Below are 16,205 nucleotides of genomic sequence, written 5' to 3'. Positions count from 1 at the left end.
CATCAAATACTACAAACAGTTCAGATAGTATGCATTTATTATGGATAAACAAACTAAACAATAACACACACAAATAATTTTATTAACATACATTAAACATGCGCATATATATTATGTTTGTATAGATTATAAAATGCTACAAAGCGATTGCCCATTACACAAAATCTGCAATCTTTTTATTTCAAAGTATATATTAAAACAGCATTAATAATTTGTAAAAGCTGCACTTAATCACACAATTACACCTGCAAGAACTTGGAGATCATCTACTGCACATGATAAAAAAAAAATACACTTTGCTGACCTGTGAAACACCAGGCCAGTGCCTAAAGTACAATAGGTACTGTATGATAGAAATGCATATATGCAGTATATAAAATAAGAAGAATCTTGTTTGCCACTGCTTTATATGGGTTTTAAAACATTTTAGCTATACATCCCAGTCATCTGGATGTTCTGCTGATGTGGATTTCTGAGTGCCTACTTTACCAATACTTTCCTTTCAAACACAAATTATTCAGTATACAAAAACTGTAAACTGCAGACTTAAATGTAGGTTCAACTGAAACAAACACTGAAAATACCAAATATGAGGAACCATTTACATAATTAAGTTGCAGCCACTTATCAACAGTAAACATTCCTGTCCAACAGACATACTTCTCATCCTTTGTGATTAGAGGGAATTTAAAAAGTCACTCGTGTGACTTGTGGATAGTCATTTGTGTGAATAATGTGAATTCTTGGTCATTAAATGATCTTCAATTTTCTGTGGTCACAGTAAGATTTGTTTATGGACTGATGCAGCAGATCACATGACTTGGGAAAGCTTTTTTTGAAAACAAAAACAAACAAAATATACTAAATGCCTTGTAAAATAATTTTATTCTGCTGGCAAAATCTAATTTAATAATGTAGATCTATTTTCAAATCATTAAAAAAATAATTTAAAAAAACCCAACATATTTTAAGTTAACCCCTCACACACACTTTTACAACTTTCATAATCTTTATAATTAATTTTCATTATTTTATTGTTTTACTTGCTTTTATCAGAATATTTGACAGTCATGTTCTCATGTATTGTAATTAAATATGTTTTTATAGGTGTCTGTCTGAACTTTTGTACTGATATAATGGAAAAAAGTTGATAAAGTCATTATAGTCTCAGTACAAGACGGCATTCAGTCACACTTGTAGAGTCGCTTAAAAAAAGAATTTAAGTGTTGTTTGCAATGGTAATTATAAACTCTGATTGGTGATATAAAATTATTATTGAACAGCAGGGAAAATGAGTTTTGCTTTCTTTAGTGATTTCTTGTTGTGGTTATCAGTGTAAACACTGTCGTGCACCAGGCTGGGCTGGTCCATGCTTTTCTATGGTAGAAGGCTCTTAACCTCCTCTTCGGCAATTTTGGTGCTTTTGCGGTGCACTGTACGCATAACGATAGCACTGCCATATCGATGTAATGCTGCGATTGCAGTTACGAGTGACAGAAATACACCACATGAAATGCTTGCTAGAAAATATTGTTTTCTCTCATGCCACCAGTTTTCTCTAGAGCTGGAATGGGCAGGAAATCTGATGGTGGCGGTTGCCTCATTATTTTCTATGCAGGAAAAACCCTGAGTAAGAATAGGGTTTCTCTGTGAACGTGTTTCATTCACAAACACACCCATCTCTAAGAGGATGGCCTTTGGAACAGGATGTGCATGACGGGACACATACAGCTTCTTCAGACTTTGACTCATGGGCGAAGGTTTATAGTCTTTACATGAAGCTCCACTCAGACTCGGCGCACATTTCACATCCAATGTGAAGAACAGCCTGCCATGTTGCAGATTACAGAGATCCTGCTTGAGTCCAGCAGACACAACTTGCTCACATTGCCCCAGCAGGTCGTCATCCCATTTGTTGTCTTCATCCCACACTTCAAATTTCACCCTATGTCCTGACGATAAATCCTGTGTGCCCAGGTCGACAACAGTGGCCCATTGTGGGTTGTTGTTGTTGTTAATGACCGGAGTACGCCGGACCATCATCCCATTGAAAGACACCTTCACATAAGCGTCTGTTGCTGTGGTGTGGTCTCCCCACAGACCAGAAGCCGCCTGTACAGTTATGATGACCCGTGCCATGCCCTTACGTGTCGGGCAACAGTCTTGGTTTACAGCGGGGTCATTGTGGCACTGGCAGACGCAGGTATCCCTTGGGTCACTCTTGATGCCGGCCTGACAGCGTTCACTGCAGTTCTTCCACAGGCCCTTCTCCAGGATGTAATGGCTAATGGCTGAGCGCAAGTTCTTCCGGACAGGAGTGCTGGTAGGCAGCAGCTCATGAAGGGAGTCCAGGGAGTATGAGATTATGTCTGGATTCTGTGGCAGTGTGTTCAGCCATTCTTTGTAGGCTGATGGATTTTTGTCAGCAGAGAAGAGAAGGTCTGGCTCTGTGGTATGGCCCCCCTTTATTTCTGTGAACCTGTAGAAGAGAGAGTTGCATCAAGAATTAAGCAAATTTAGCTTTTTTTGGTGCTGAAAACAGTAATTCACAGTAAAAGAGTATATTTATTAAAAGTATTTATATAATTAGAAAATGTCACAAAGTGTATGCGAAAATACCTGTCATTGAAGAGGCCAGAGAAGGATGTCTTACTTTCCATCTTGTCAATGTCCTTCTGGCAATGTTTTGCCTGAGTTTTCATTGTAGTCTTGATGCTGGCGGACGCCTCAGCTTCCAGGCACATCTGCACCTCATCCACACTGAGGCCCTGCAGGCCGGCCTGACACTGCCTGATGCTGGTCACAGATTGAACACTTCCTCCCAGCTTCACCTTGAATGATTTAAACAAATAGATTAGATTAACAGATGTGTTCCATTGTTGTTACTTTTTAATTTCTTTTTGTTTTCATAATTTTGGTTCACCTTGGTGACGTAATGGGTGCCAAAGTTGTCAATCAGTTTGTAAAATCGTTGCTTGCTTTCAGGGCTGTAGATTTTGGGGAGCTGTTTCACTGCTTTGCGAAATTCTCCGTGCAACTTTGGAGTGCCGGACACTCTGTAGCTGTTTACAGTGAGACACAAGATGAAAGTAACAGTCCAATGTGAAAAAAGTGCACAAAAGAATTGCGTTTATTTTTCAGAGCAAGGGGAAGTGTGTGGAGAGAAGTTTTGGCCCATCTTCTTACCTGTAGAACTCACAGGACATGCTTTGACTCGTGAAGCTGAACTTGTCATTCTTTGTTTTTTCCATGGAGTATTCAGCCAGTTTAGAATGGGTACCAGCTAGCATCACTGAGCCACCTTTTGCACCCGCATCAACATCTAGATTAGCCTGCCAGTTGTTTTCTACAGAAGAGGTGCTGGAACTGACCAGAGACTCACTGGATCGGTGGAGAGCACTGGCCACTTTAATGCTGCAGGACTGCTTTGGTCTCCAGTCCACCACTGACAAGGGGAGCTTTTGCTTTTTGTTCTCCAGATAGGGGTTGCTGCACAGGATGCATGTTTTGTCCTTGCGTTTCCACTGATTCATGTCAAGCACAAAGGCTCCCTTACGTTCCATCTTGGTAATATCAAAGCCTTCCCCGGCCAAATTGGTACCGGGAGCAAAATCTGCATCAAGGCACTGTCTGGGTGTACCCTCTATGCATGATTGATATGCACACTGAGGGAGGGACAGCATCAGGCTGGCATAGATGCAAATATTTAACAGCAACATGTTGTTGCTAAGTTGGGTGATGGACGCAGGCTGATGGTTTATCCTGAAAAAGAAATATTTCAGTTGAACAAACATGAGCAAGTGAAGCATTTTATTAGTACACCACTGCTACTTTATCATTGGACATATAGTCATTTCTGTCACGAAGTAAAGAAGTGTTCGACATTTTTTGTCTTAGTATTTTATCCATCGTAAACACCTCTTTAGTCAGCAGACCACCCCAATCTCTTTCAAATGTGCAGTTATACTCTACATCTGACAGTATTTAATAACTTTTCACCAGTCTCATAATTGTCATGTTTATCTGAGGTCTTGTTAAAAGGTTTCTTTTGTAGCTTCTCTCCTATCTGAACATAACAAAAACTTTGGACAAATTTGTTTTGAAATTGTATTATTTAAATTGTATAGGCCACCTATGCTGCTTTTGAGAAAGTTTTACCTTTATATTCAGGTAAAGGCTTTGTGGTGTGAGTTTTATCTGCATAATAGATCAGTTTTAGTCAGGACCGATAACTCTGAATCTTCCTTTGGGTTTTCCTCTTGCGGTGTACTTCAAGGCTCTATTTTAGGAACCATTTTTATTATGATTTTATTTGGGTTTTCCCCTAGAAAACATGATGTTCCAAGGTTTCTTGTGGATGTTTCATAATTAAGAAAATCTATTTAACACGATGTGTTGTACTTAAGAAAGCACATAATGCATTTTGGGGAGAAAAAAAAAAGTAGAAATAACTTTTGTCTGTTTACACGAAAATTTGGCCGGGTACCATTAAGTCTCTTCTCATTTGCTTCAAAGATGTCAAGCACTGGATGTCTAAAAATGTTCTATGGCTAACAAGATTTTGTTTTACAATTTGAGACACTCTGTTATTAGCAGTAGCTTTTTTGCAGTAGGATTATTGCGAAAATGAAACCTTATCTGCCGTCTTGGAATTGGGAGATTGTTTGACATGATTTTATTTCCTTGAGTTTTGACTGCTGTAACATCATTTTTGTGAGTCAGTCATGCTCTATTTGCCCGCAGTCTTTCTAGAGTCCTCTCACTGGTATGATGAACAGAGACCAATGGAAATATATTTTTTAATTGATTTTAAGATTCTTTTATTGCGTTGTAAGCACTCTGCAGCTCGGCACAAGTTTATATGTCGGATCTCTTTTGTCCCTTTTTCATGTTAAACTTCTGAGACAGTCTGATCAATTGCTCCTTTCCATTTTACATTTAAAGTCAAAATTTAAAGGTGATCAAACATTTTCCATTGTTGCCTACCAGATTGTGGATCTTTTTAGCCCTTACTGTCAGGTCTTTGGAGTCCATTGCCATTTTTAAAATCCAGTCTTAAGATCAATCAGTTTATACTTGCATTTGAGTCTCCACAGCTATGACGACAACACGGTTGCTTTAGTCAACATTTGATCTATAAAAAATGAACTTGACTTCATGGTATAATGGTCTCACAAATGTGACATGACTACTGTGTTGTAAAATTACTCACTGATACAGCTGTAAAACTACAATAAAAAGCTTATGCCGGGTCCTTAATAGTTAAACACAATATTAAATAACCCATAGTGGGTAACACATATATTAAGATAGAGTAAAAAAATATTTCAGTATGAACACAGCAGCTTAGACTCACCTCCTTCTTGCCTGTTCACGCGGCACTTGTGAAACTGACTGTGAGTATGAATATCAGTGCTTTGCGTTCAAGACTAAAAGAAGCAGGGCAGGAGGTGGTATGGGGGTGAGGTGGCGGTGGTCTTATGAGAACAAGGGAGAAAAAGTGGTTTGACTGTTTCATTATGTTGATGCGACCCAGTACGGTGGGGGAGGAGTTGGTGGTCAATAGACAAACTCAAACGGATAGTGACAACATGAAAGTAAGGCTGGCTTTCCAGTCAGTAACGAACCAGAGACCACAAACCTATCATTTCTCTGAAGTGGTAGTGGGCTGTGGCAATTCTTGGTGAGAGCAGGAGACTGTCCAAGTCTAATGATCAATTCCTTAAGTTTATCACAAACTGAAAGCGATTTAATAGTTGTATATTAGAAATATTTTAGTGAGCCATCTGATAGAATTTGTCAGTTTCAACAGCAAACACTGATACAGTAAAGAAAATGTGTCTAAATTAAAATACACAAACAGCCTCTAGTCACATGAGTATAATAAAGTACTGTTTTAGCATATATAAAAGCAATTTATTTAAGAATACTGAAAGGTTAATTCCAAATGGATAAATTGACATATTTGAAATCAACAGAGAAAAGGGCTTTTAATTACAGATAAGATAAAAAGAAAAAATATCAGTGAAAAATTTATAGATGCATGGATTTACATATGAAAAATGTTTTCTTAGTAGCAGTAAGGATATGTAGAAAAATGGTGCAAGGGAGAGAGAAACTTAATATAAAATATACAAAACCTTTGTAATATTGTGGCACTACATGCATGATGTGTCGTTCTCTTCTTCACTTCTCTCTTTAGACATTGGAGTCAACATCAAAAATTGGCATGGCAATAATGTGATTCAAATGTATAAAACACACCAGCACATCTTATGAATGCCTGTTACAGAAACAAGAAATGCTTTAAAACTGCACAGATAATAGACGACTGCAAAAAAAAGTAACAGCTGCATTGAATCAAACTCAAATTTCAATAACTACAAGAACTTTTAGGTGAAAGACTGTATATGCTTTGCTGCACTGTTAAAGACCAGACCTCTCTACAGTATACTGACAACTATATAATGCAAATATGGAGGTATAGCCAAATAATTGGACTATCTCTTCTATTTAGCCTATATTAACGATAGTCTTCTGTCAACAACAAATCTCAGACATTTATCTGATATTGAGTTGCGGTCACTTTGTCAACAGTTTGTCAGTTATCTCCTCACTGTAATCAGTAGAGATTTAATGCTTGCTTAGATTGTGTCATCAATACAATTTTTAAAAAAAGAAAAGAAAAAAAAGGTTGCTGATACTTTGTGTATAAGCATCAGTAAAGCCAGTTATTGCAAATCAAACTTTTGGGACTTGGCAGGAAGACTGGTTTCTCTTTGAGCTTATTTCAATTCACAAACACACCCATCTCTAAGAGGATGGCCTTTGGAACAGGATGTGCATGACGGGACACATACAGCTTCTTCAGACTTTGACTCATGGGCGAAGGTTTATAGTCTTTACATGAAGCTCCACTCAGACTCGGCGCACATTTCACATCCAATGTGAAGAACAGCCTGCCATGTTGCAGATTACAGAGATCCTGCTTGAGTCCAGCAGACACAACTTGCTCACATTGCCCCAGCAGGTCGTCATCCCATTTGTTGTCTTCATCCCACACTTCAAATTTCACCCTATGTCCTGACGATAAATCCTGTGTGCCCAGGTCGACAACAGTGGCCCATTGTGGGTTGTTGTTGTTGTTAATGACCGGAGTACGCCGGACCATCATCCCATTAAAAGACACCTTCACATAAGCGTCTGTTGCTGTGGTGTGGTCTCCCCACAGACCAGAAGCCGCCTGTACAGTTATGATGACCCGTGCCATGCCCTTACGTGTCGGGCAACAGTCTTGGTTTACAGCGGGGTCATTGTGGCACTGGCAGACGCAGGTATCCCTTGGGTCACTCTTGATGCCGGCCTGACAGCGTTCACTGCAGTTCTTCCACAGGCCCTTCTCCAGGATGTAATGGCTAATGGCTGAGCGCAAGTTCTTCCGGACAGGAGTGCTGGTAGGCAGCAGCTCATGAAGGGAGTCCAGGGAGTATGAGATTATGTCTGGATTCTGTGGCAGTGTGTTCAGCCATTCTTTGTAGGCTGATGGATTTTTGTCAGCAGAGAAGAGAAGGTCTGGCTCTGTGGTATGGCCCCCCTTTATTTCTGTGAACCTGTAGAAGAGAGAGTTGCCTCAAGAATTAAGCAAAAAATTTGTTTTTGGTGCTGAAAACATTAATTCACAGTAAAAGAGTATATTCATTAAAAGTATTTATATAATTAGAAAATGTCACAAAGTGTATGCGAAAATACCTGTCATTGAAGAGGCCAGAGAAGGATGTCTTACTTTCCATCTTGTCAATGTCCTTCTGGCAATGTTTTGCCTGAGTTTTCATTGTAGCCTTGATGCTGGCGGACGCCTCAGCTTCCAGGCACATCTGCACCTCATCCACACTGAGGCCCTGCAGGCCGGCCTGACACTGCCTGATGCTGGTCACAGATTGAACACTTCCTCCCAGCTTCACCTTGAATGATTTAAACAAATAGATTAGATTAACAGATGTGTTCCATTGTTGTTACTTTTTAATTTCTTTTTGTTTTCATAATTTTGGTTCACCTTGGTGACGTAATGGGTGCCAAAGTTGTCAATCAGTTTGTAAAATCGTTGCTTGCTTTCAGGGCTGTAGATTTTGGGGAGCTGTTTCACTGCTTTGCGAAATTCTCCGTGCAACTTTGGAGTGCCGGACACTCTGTAGCTGTTTACAGTGAGACACAAGATGAAAGTAACAGTCCAATGTGAAAAAAAGTGCACAAAAGAATTGCTTTTATTTTTCAGAGCAAGGGGAAGTGTGTGGAGAGAAGTTTTGGCCCATCTTCTTACCTGTAGAACTCACAGGACATGCTTTGACTCGTGAAGCTGAACTTGTCATTCTTTGTTTTTTCCATGGAGTATTCAGCCAGTTTAGAATGGGTACCAGCTAGCATCACTGAGCCACCTTTTGCACCCGCATCAACATCTAGATTAGCCTGCCAGTTGTTTTCTACAGAAGAGGTGCTGGAACTGACCAGAGACTCACTGGATCGGTGGAGAGCACTGGCCACTTTAATGCTGCAGGACTGCTTTGGTCTCCAGTCCACCACTGACAAGGGGAGCTTTTGCTTTTTGTTCTCCAGATAGGGGTTGCTGCACAGGATGCATGTTTTGTCCTTGCGTTTCCACTGATTCATGTCAAGCACAAAGGCTCCCTTACGTTCCATCTTGGTAATATCAAAGCCTTCCCCGGCCAAATTGGTACCGGGAGCAAAATCTGCATCAAGGCACTGTCTGGGTGTACCCTCTATGCATGATTGATATGCACACTGAGGGAGGGACAGCATCAGGCTGGCATAGATGCAAATATTTAACAGCAACATGTTGTTGCTAAGTTGGGTGATGGACGCAGGCTGATGGTTTATCCTGAAAAAGAAATATTTTAGTTGAACAAACATGAGCAAGTGAAGCATTTTATTAGTACACCACTGCTACTTTATCATTGGACATATAGTCCTTTCTGTCACGAAGTAAAGAAGTGTTTGACATTTTTTGTCTTAGTATTTTATCCATCGTAAACACCTCTTTAGTCAGCAGACCACCCCATCCTCTTTCAAATGTGCAGTTATACTCTACATCTGACAGTATTTAATAACTTTTCACCAGTCTCATAATTGTCATGTTTATCTGAGGTCTTGTTAAAAGGTGTCTTTTGTAGCTTCTCTCCTATCTGAACATAACAAAAACTTTGGACAAATTTGTTTTGAAATTATATTATTTAAATTGTGTAGGCCACCTATGCTGCTTTTGAGAAAGTTTTACCAGGTAGTCTTTGTGGTGTGAGTTTTATCTGCATAATAGATCAGTTTTAGTCAGGACCGATAACTCTGAATCTTCCTTTGGGTTTTCCTCTTGCGGTGTACTTCAAGGCTCTATTTTAGGAACCATTTTTATTATGATTTTATTTGGGTTTTCTCCTAGAAAACATGATGTTCCAAGGTTTCTTGTGGATGTTTCATAATTAGGAAATTCTATTTAACACGGTGTGTTGTACTTAAGAAAGCACATAATGCATTTTGAGGAGAAAAAAAAAAGTAGAAATAACTTTTGTCTGTTGAAAATTTGGCCGGGTACCATTAAATCTCTTCTCATTTGCTTCAAAGATGTCAAGCACTGGATGTCTAAAAATGTTCTATGGCTAACAAGATTTTGTTTTACAATTTGAGACACTCTGTTATTAGCAGTAGCTTTTTTGCAGTAGGATTATTGCGAAAATGAAACCTTATCTGCCGTCTTGGAATTGGGAGATTGTTTGACATGATTTTATTTCCTTGAGTTTTGACTGCTGTAACATCATTTTTGTGAGTCAGTCATGCTCTATTTGCCCGCAGTCTTTCTAGAATCCTCTCACTGGTATGATGAACAGAGACCAATGGAAATATATTTTTTAATTGATTTTAAGATTCTTTTATTGCGTTGTAAGCACTCTACAGGTTGGCACAAGTTTATATGTCGGATCTCTTTTGTCCCTTTTTCATGTTAAACTTCTGAGCAGTCTGATCAATTGCTCCTTTCCATTTTACATTCAAAGTCAAAATTTAAAGGTGATCAAACATTTTCCATTGTTGCCTACCAGATTGTGGATCTTTTTAGCCCTTACTGTCAGGTCTTTGGAGTCCATTGCCATTTTTAAAATCCAGTCTTAAGATCAATCAGTTTATACTTGCATTTGAGTCTCCACAGCTATGACGACAACACGGTTGCTTTAGTCAACATTTGATCTATAAAAAATGAACTTGACTTCATGGTATAATGGTCTCACAAATGTGACATGACTACTGTGTTGTAGAATTACTCACTGATACAGCTGTAAAACTACAATAAAAAGATTATGCTGAGTCCTTAATTGTTAAACACAATATTAAATAACCCACAGTGGGTAACACATATATTAAGATAGAGTAAAAAAATATTTCAGTATGAACACAGCAGCTTAGACTAACCTCCTTCTTGCCTGTTCACGCGGCACTTGTGAAACTGACTGTGAGTATGAATATCAGTGCTTTGCCTTCAAGACTAAAAGAAGCAGGGCAGGAGGTGGTATGGGGGTATCCCTTGGGTCACTCTTGATGCCGGCCTGACAGCGTTCACTGCAGTTCTTCCACAGGCCCTTCTCCAGGATGTAATGGCTAATGGCTGAGCGCAAGTTCTTCCGGACAGGAGTGCTGGTAGGCAGCAGCTCATGAAGGGAGTCCAGGGAGTATGAGATTATGTCTGGATTCTGTGGCAGTGTGTTCAGCCATTCTTTGTAGGCTGATGGATTTTTTTTACCTAAGTTGGGGGGTGGACACAAACTAAAGGTTTATCCTGAAAAGAAACATGATTCATCAGCAAGTATAGCCATTTAGTTCCATTCAACCAGCTGCTTGGTAAAGCAATAAACCACTTTAGCACTTTTAACAAACAGTTTCCACCACATGCTGAAAATTTGAAGATTATCACTATATCAAGTCTTTTCAGTGAAATCTTTCTGTCAAAGAATTGTTACACTTTAACATTATGTACCTGTCCCTCCGACTGCATATTGGACTGACAATTGGTCTACCAATATTTGCTTTCTATTTTTAAACACGCCACTGTTTATCTCCTCGTAAAGAAATCCTCTCTGGATTCCTTTGATTTAAGCTTTTGCTGAGCCATCCCTTAAGCTTGAAACAAACCTGCACACTGGCTTAAACCCACAAAGACTGGAAAACCCACTCGTTAAAATCATTTCCATCAACTTGCACAGATGTTTAGTCTTTGACACTCATGGAGGAGAAAAAGCTTATGACTAAAACAGTAAAACAGGAGACTCTTGACAGACTGCAGAAGGTTATTTATTTTTAAATAAAGTTTGAGAACAATAAAAAGCAAGCAGATAATCATAGACTTACCTTTATCTTGCACGTACACACTGAATGCGTGAAACTGACTGCGCATCAGCATCGGTACTTTGTGCTTCTAAAGAAATACAGCAGGGCATTGCATGATGGGGGAGTGAGGTGACAGTGGTCTTTGTGAGAAGAGGAAGGGTTGACTGACAGTTCGTTCGATTTGGAAACCACCTGTCATTTTTCTCAAGGCTTGGCGAGATGTTGCCATACTAGGTGAGGAAAAGGAGACACTAAATTTCCCGAGATTATTACAAGAAAAATGTGAATTTCATAGTTGTGTATGATGCGCTGAGATTAAATTTTAGTGAGCTGCTACGAAAATCAAAATGTTTTAGCAGCAAGTACTGCCATGGAAAAGAAATCGAATCTTCATTAAAATATACAAACAAAATACAGCCATGTCTGACCGTTTTAATAGAATAGAAAATGTTATGTATTATACATGCTAAACAAAATTGTATCTACTTTGGAGAAATTAAAGGGACAGTTCACCCCCAAATCAGAAATACATAGCTGATAGATGTGGCCAGAGGCATTATGTTTTTGGGGTTGTCCGTCTATCTGTCCGTCCGTCACGTTCTCATGAATGCATCAAGGGTATTTCTTCAGTTGTCAAAAATATAAACTCATTGAATTTTGATGGTCATAGGTCAGAGGTCATTATGATTGCATCCATTTTATTGTCATGAAGATGATATTTCAAGAACACCCTCAGGGAATTTCTTCAAATTTGGCACAGACATCCATGTGGACTCAATTAAGTAATTAGAATTCTTGGTCAAAGGTCAAGGTCACTGTGACCTCATGTTTTTGGCCATAACTCGAGGATTCATATGCTAATTGTGACAAAATTACTTACAAATGTCTCCAAATAGAATTTGGAGCTTCTTTGCAGCATCCACATACCTGCCGCATTGTCAACTGCATGGCTGCATATGAATTTCAACAGACATGGATGTAAACTGTAACTTGACTGGTTTGAGGAGTAATACAACTGTGAAGCAGTAATTCTTGGTTTCTCTGCTGTTTATTAGTCTAGATTGTTTTTGTATGAGATGCTGAGTGTTGGAGATAACAGCCGTACAGATGTCTGCCTCCTCTCTGACATAATGAAACTATAACTGGCACTCGGCTTGTGGTGCTCAAACTGCTAAAAAAAAAAAAAAATTGAAAAACTCAAACAGCAATATCTCTTACTAGAAACCATGGCCTAGTTACTTGAGAATCCACAGAGCTTGTTGTGAACAGTTTCATGTGAACAGTTTCATATTTTCCTTCTGGCGAACTACATCCACAAATCATATCACTGCACAGAAGGAAGCAGAAAAAGATATAAAGTGATAAATAACTTTTAATTTTCAGATAAGATTCAACTTTGTTGTCATTGCAGAGTTCTGAGACAACAAAATGCAGTTTAGTATCTAGCCAGGTTTGCAAAAGGCAGTAATGTACATACAGGTATATATAGATAATAAACAGTAAGGGGTAAATATGAATGTGCTAAGATATAGTCTATACAGTAGAAAAACACTGTGAACATGTAAAGCAAGTAGGTAAAATATATTGTTCAATATATAAGTATTGTATTAGTATAATTATGAATACCCGATAGGTTAGAAACATAAAGATTAATAGGCTATAAGAGCATTGTACAGGTAGTGCAATATATTACTGATAAGGCAACAAGAAAACAATACATGCATTGATTCATACATTAAAAATGCACTTTTATCAGCACAAAGGAGATGAAAAAAAGATGTTTTGATATTCTTCACTTCTTTTACCGTATTGGGACTCATTCTATCATGTCTGATTAACATGTGACTTCTGGGTTGTCCAGAGTGAGTGTGTGTGTGTGTGTGTGTGTGGGGGGGGGGACATGTGGTTGTAGGCGGCTACATGTCATGAGGTCCGAGCAGCATAAAGGGGTGAGAGGTGGAGGTGTTGTGGTGTGATTCATCCAGATCCTCAACAGTTATCTGCCATTAGACGATTTCAGCGCGTCACATGCTGCCTTCAAGTGCTCCTTAGGAATATCTAAATCCAAGTGCATCTATTGCTTTTGTGCAGTAATATAAGCAAAACTCATCTTACAATGACAGCATTTTCTGTGTGAAATCAGAAGTCAAGCAACACGTAGCATTTATGAAATTGGAGCACTGCACTCAAATTGCTACATGTCTGGCGGTTAGTGACTCATTTATAGACCTGCTGCAGCTGCAGATTTTCTCATGATTAAAATCTAAGACTCCCATAATTTCTATGCATATTTCATAAGTATCTTTTGTGCTCTGAAATAATTATAGTTTTCAGAAAATTCAATATCTAGGTTGACCTACATTTGTAACTGTAGTTATAATTAAAATAATACATTTTGTTGTTATAATGAACATATTTGCTAGTAACTTACAAATAACAATCACGTTCTTTGTGTTTATGACGTGAGCTCAGGTGGGACCACCAATATTTCCAGTGGAATTGAAGGCAGCTCTAGCTAAGTCAGTGTTGGCATTGCACTGCCAAGTGCTGCCAAGCAGCATGAAAGTAGTCCCAGTAAAGCAGAGTAAGACCAGAAGTTAAAAAGTCCACCTTCAAAATAAAGTTTGATCTTTATATAAAGGTCATTTTAGTTCATTTTTTTATGCCTCCACACTGGCAAGAGCCATCGCTAGAGGAATAGTTTTCTGGCTGTCTGTATGTCTGTCCCTTCTAGAATTTGGCCATCACTCAGGAATTCATACACTAATTATGACAGAATTTCACACAAAATGATGAGGTCATTTTACACCATAATTCAGGAACAGAGGGGTTGAGATTTGTTTAGATACTGAATTGGTGACCCTAATCTCAGGTGCCCACCTTGAAACTGTGCCAATTGTGTAGATTTTCTGTGCTGCTGGGTTGAAGGTGTGTGTGAAGCATACGTTTGTTTTTTTTCTAGCAACATGCATATTTTAAGCATTATCTTCTCTGATGGCTATGCAACACATCCTCATACCTAAACAACAGAATTGGTCATTTCCCAGTGTCGCCCAAAAGGAAAAATGTAAGATCACAAAATGAAACATATGACCGATGAAGAGTACCAGTGACAGGCGCATGTACTAATTTTTATAGTTTCTAACAGCAGCTCATGCTGTAAAACATTGCTGTTATACACCATAACCATGTGGTTGAGGTTTAGAAGAAAGATCATGGATTCAAATAAGTTTGTTGGTAATGTTGACTTTTGGTTTCAGACAGGACACAAACACTCTCGTCCTGGTGAAAGTCTTGTGTTTGTTTGATCAGTCCACCACTTGAATGTTTAAGCAGAGTTGGATACAGAGGTGGAGGCAGAACCCTGCTCATTATTATGAAAGTTGCTCAGTGGTAAACAAAGCCAAAAAGAAAATGTTTTTCTGATATAAAATTACCTAAATCTTCCACATCCATGGGCTCATAGAGCAAAACACATTGTTTTTTCCTTTTACCCCACAAACCACTTGGTCTCTGGCTTACTCAAATGAGTCAGTCAGTTTGAAAATAACTCTGGTCTCAGCTCTTGTGAATTGTACAATTTCTAGGGTATAATAATTTAAATTGTGACTATTTAAGTGTTTGTACTGGAAAGATGATGTACTTTACAAAACATTATCTGCTGATTTACAGATGTCCCTTACACACTGTGGAGCTATGGGAGAAAGCATTTTGGGGCCTAATGGTGTCACGTGAAACAACCAGAAGCTCTAATTACACAGTAATTCTTTTTACATTTTACTTTCTTATTTTTCCTTTAAAGAGAAAGCTGGATTAACAAGTAACCACTGTGGGCAGCTGCTTCAGGGTTTAGGGTTCCATAAAGGTCAATGGTCCACTGTGTGGCTGTTGGTTTGGGTGATTTGGTTAATTGCAAATTTGTTAGGTAATATGCACCAACAATTAAGATGGGTCCTGCACTCTTGTGACTTCTCTTGTAGATGATCAATGGCTGTATTTAATAATTTTTAGAGAATTTTGCTCTTACATGGTGCATATTCATAGAGATATTGTTGTAGTTATGATTATTATCACAAATAAAACCTGAGGTTATAGATAGGAGCTATTGCTCCAGAGCAGTAGTATCGGTCAAAAGAGTACATACACAATGTAAACGCTGGCAGGGCAGGGGAGAAATGGAGGGTAATTAGTAGCCCAAAAGCAAATATTTGCCCTAGGCATCCCTAAAGGCACCGATAGGCACTTGAATATGTATGTTAGCCATGTTTACCTAATTCAACTCAAACAATGAGCATGTGTGGTCTTGCTGAACATTCTGCCCTTTTCAACACCCGTTTGAAAAGAAGACTATGAAATCCCAGAGGGGAAATTCAGTTGTTAGAACATCAAAAAGACAGCAATAGCACAGATGGATAGAAAAAGTGTAAGGATAAATAATAAAAGGTTTATAAAAACTTAACTAAAATAAGAACAGACTTAATAGACAAATAGAAAAACTATACAAAAACATGAAGACAGAAATTGCAACTTAAAGTGATAGTGGTATGGTTAATGTGACTGCCAATCTATGTTAACAGTGTACACTAGACTGATGATATGATTAAATACTGGCATTAAGTGTTGAATATATATGTGTAATATACAATATAGAATATGACGGAGAAAAAAATCAAACATAGTAACATAATATAGTATAATCGGAAAGGTAAGGAACCTTCCACGGAAAGATTTTAGGACATCATTTGTGCCTGCAGTTGTTAGGCTTTTTAATAAACAGTATTGATTCACCATCCTTTCTCAATCATCTATTTATCTCTTATATT

General features: G+C 38.5%; 2 protein-coding genes across 2 annotated transcripts; both read right to left on the bottom strand.

Moving 5' to 3' along the window:
• Window positions 1–14: 14 nt before the first annotated feature.
• LOC121957253 (perforin-1-like) lies at window positions 15–5,490 on the bottom strand. The gene is made up of 5 exons (XM_042505802.2): window positions 5,357–5,490; window positions 3,187–3,762; window positions 2,924–3,062; window positions 2,620–2,831; window positions 15–2,479 (listed from the first exon to the last, which is right to left on the bottom strand). The coding sequence occupies exons 2-5, from the start codon at window positions 3,717–3,719 to the stop codon at window positions 1,378–1,380; spliced, it is 1,986 nt and encodes a 661-aa protein (XP_042361736.2). The 5' UTR covers window positions 3,720–3,762; window positions 5,357–5,490; the 3' UTR covers window positions 15–1,377.
• A 285-nt stretch (window positions 5,491–5,775) lies between these two features.
• LOC121957254 (perforin-1-like) lies at window positions 5,776–11,036 on the bottom strand. Its single transcript, XM_042505804.2, has 5 exons — window positions 10,471–11,036; window positions 8,318–8,893; window positions 8,054–8,192; window positions 7,750–7,961; window positions 5,776–7,610 (listed from the first exon to the last, which is right to left on the bottom strand). The coding sequence occupies exons 2-5, from the start codon at window positions 8,848–8,850 to the stop codon at window positions 6,791–6,793; spliced, it is 1,704 nt and encodes a 567-aa protein (XP_042361738.2). The 5' UTR covers window positions 8,851–8,893; window positions 10,471–11,036; the 3' UTR covers window positions 5,776–6,790.
• Window positions 11,037–16,205: the final 5,169 nt, after the last annotated feature.

This window comes from Plectropomus leopardus, chromosome 18, assembly GCF_026936395.1.
Source record: "Plectropomus leopardus strain MGB_pleo_1.0 chromosome 18, ASM2693639v1, whole genome shotgun sequence".
NCBI classification, from domain to species: domain Eukaryota; kingdom Metazoa; phylum Chordata; class Actinopteri; order Perciformes; family Serranidae; genus Plectropomus; species Plectropomus leopardus.
The sequence above is the reverse complement of the archived record's forward strand: the minus strand, read 5'-3'. Positions and strand labels throughout refer to the sequence as shown.

Excerpts from the sequence above, each read along its gene's own strand:
- LOC121957253 (XM_042505802.2), bottom strand. The coding sequence starts at position 3,719 with ATGTTGCTGTTAAATATTTGCATCTATGCCAGCCTGATGCTGTCCCTC. Across the intron at positions 3,063-3,186 it reads ATGTCCTGTGAGTTCTACAG|CTACAGAGTGTCCGGCACTC; the intron begins GTAAGAAGATGG and ends CACTGTAAACAG. Across the intron at positions 2,480-2,619 it reads TCTGGCCTCTTCAATGACAG|GTTCACAGAAATAAAGGGGG; the intron begins GTATTTTCGCAT and ends TCTCTTCTACAG.
- LOC121957254 (XM_042505804.2), bottom strand. The coding sequence starts at position 8,850 with ATGTTGCTGTTAAATATTTGCATCTATGCCAGCCTGATGCTGTCCCTC. Across the intron at positions 8,193-8,317 it reads ATGTCCTGTGAGTTCTACAG|CTACAGAGTGTCCGGCACTC; the intron begins GTAAGAAGATGG and ends CACTGTAAACAG. Across the intron at positions 7,611-7,749 it reads TCTGGCCTCTTCAATGACAG|GTTCACAGAAATAAAGGGGG; the intron begins GTATTTTCGCAT and ends TCTCTTCTACAG.